The 2,374-nt window shown below is 27.6% G+C and overlaps 1 protein-coding gene across 1 annotated transcript; it reads left to right on the top strand.

Annotated features, from left to right (window-relative positions):
• The first annotated feature begins 383 nt into the window (after nucleotides 1–383).
• Nucleotides 384–1,013, top strand: LOC136075928 (uncharacterized). The gene has a single exon (XM_065789376.1). The coding sequence runs from the start codon at nucleotides 384–386 to the stop codon at nucleotides 1,011–1,013; it is 630 nt and encodes a 209-aa protein (XP_065645448.1).
• The last annotated feature ends 1,361 nt before the right edge of the window (nucleotides 1,014–2,374 follow it).

Raw genomic sequence — 2,374 nt, 5'->3', positions numbered from 1 at the left:
TCAAACTCTAAAAGAGCAATTAGAGCAACTTAAAAAAGAAAACGATTTCCTTAAAAATGAAAACATTTTTCTTAAAAATGAAAACTTAAAATTAACTAAAGTAAACTCCGATATAAATGATGAAATTAAAATAAAAAATAAAAAACGAGTTTAATTATGAAAATATTTCCACTGAACCAAATTTGTTCAAATCTTTAACTGGTTTAGAAGTAGACAGGTTCAATGATATATTTTTTTTAGTGGACCCAGGTGAAAACTGTAAATTTTTAAAATTTTATGATTCTCAGTCAAGTCTTAAAAAAACAAAAAAAAAAACAACAACATAGAATCAATGCAAAAAAAATGGTCCGAAACCAAAATTAAGTGCACTTGATCAATTTTTTATGATTCTTGTTTATTTTAAAAATGGATTTGCACTTTCTCATATTGGATGGTTGTTTAAGTTACCAAAAACAACAATATCAAGACAGATAATATCCTGGATTAATTATTTGTACTTTACACTTGGTAGGATACCTATTTGGCCTTCTAGAAAACAAATTGATTTGACAATGCCTGAATGTTTTAAAAGATCTTACCCAAAAACAAGATGCATCATTGATTGCACTGAGTTGTTTTGTCAAATACCATCATCTTTAAATATTCAGAGTTCTATGTATTCAAGTTACAAAAGTCATGTTACTTACAAGGGATTATTAGGAATATCTCCTTCTGATGCTATAATATTTGTAAGTCAGTTGTATCCAGGATCAGTATCAGATAAGGAAATAGTAAGAGGAAGCGGATTTTTAAATAAAAATTTATGGGATAAAGATGATTCTGTAATTGCAGATAGAGGGTTTACAATTGAAGAGGAATTAGCAAATATAATTGTAAGTCTAAACATCCCTTCATTTTTAGAAGGTCGAAACCAATTTACATTAGCTGAGATTAAAGAAAGCCAAACTATTGCATCTGTACGAAAACATATAGAGCGTGCTATTCAAAGAATAAAGCGATATAATAATTCGTAATGAAATATCTTTATCTTTGCATGGCTCAGTAAATCAAATTTGGACTATTATTTGTCTCCTTGCAAACTTTCAATCACCATTAATAAAAGATACAGAAAAAACATAATATTTTTTTAAACTAAAAGAATTTATTTTTCTAATAAAAAATGTAATGAAAAAAACTGCTTTTAAATAATAATATTTTATTCGTCATATAATTTATTGTTCAATTTCATTAGTCTCAAGTTCAACGATAGCAGGTAAAAGATATTTGATATAAAATAAGTTTAGTTTATTTACAACATCTTTAAAGTACGTTATATAAAAAGGAATTCGACTAATAATGCATCCTTTGAATGTATAAACAATGAAAATCACAAAATGTTACTTTGTGATATGCCAAGAGCCATTTGTATTTGAGTTTAATATCCATTTTCGTGTTTTTTTCGCAAGACTGGTTTGTCGTTTTTTATTTTCACATAAAAAGATTTGTCGAGTATTAATTCTTTGGGTGTATAGTTTCTCTTTGACCAAGGACATTTTATTTCTATTAACCCAAATTCATTATTCAACTCTCCATTAATTAACATACCATCAGGTGACGCAGCAAGCCATGGTAGTTTAGGTTGTATAACAATCCCTGTTTCTCTGCATTTTATAGAATGATTAAGTTTGTGTTTCATAATGTCTTTATAAATATCTTTAGCAATAGGTTCAAACTCTTTACCATGTTGTACAGCTTTTTCAAAAAGTTTAGAATCAGATAAACTATATTTTTGTGTAAAGACAGGTATTAGACTGTCAAAGTTTTTGGCTTTAATATATACTTTATGAGTATTGCTAGAAGTAATTTTGTTTTGTCGTATTGCAAGCCATTTATCTGACAAATTTTGTAAAATTGTTTTTTTTTTCAATATCTTTTGCCTCTATATATGTAACTTTTATTCTTTCTAAATAGTTTTTCTTTTCAAAAGAAAATGTACAATTTGGAATGATGTCATTATAGTCATCATTTATTTCTTTTAAGGGTAAATACTCAAATTCAATTTCTGGTTTTTGAATAGCAGATTCATCTTTAGCTAATTTTTGTATATTTGATATTATTTCAAAATGTGGTTCCACAACTTGCAACTGCATACTAAGAGGTGAGCCTGTTGGAAATTGGCCGAACCTTGTATTTATGTATTTGTAAGTGTGAATGGGTGGCACAACATGGGCAAAACCAATTTTGTAGTCGACATCAATAAGTTTTTTTTGCAACTCTAACACTTTTAAGTTCATGTGATGTTCATTAAAAAAAAGTCTAGGGTCATACAATGTAGAGTATATACCACGCTTATTATTTTCTCTCTTAATAGTTGAACTCATTATAGGAGCTTTAC

This window comes from Hydra vulgaris, chromosome 02 (genome assembly GCF_038396675.1).
Source record: "Hydra vulgaris chromosome 02, alternate assembly HydraT2T_AEP".
Classification (NCBI taxonomy): Eukaryota; Metazoa; Cnidaria; class Hydrozoa; order Anthoathecata; family Hydridae; genus Hydra; species Hydra vulgaris.
This window is presented reverse-complemented; position numbering and strand designations above follow the sequence as displayed.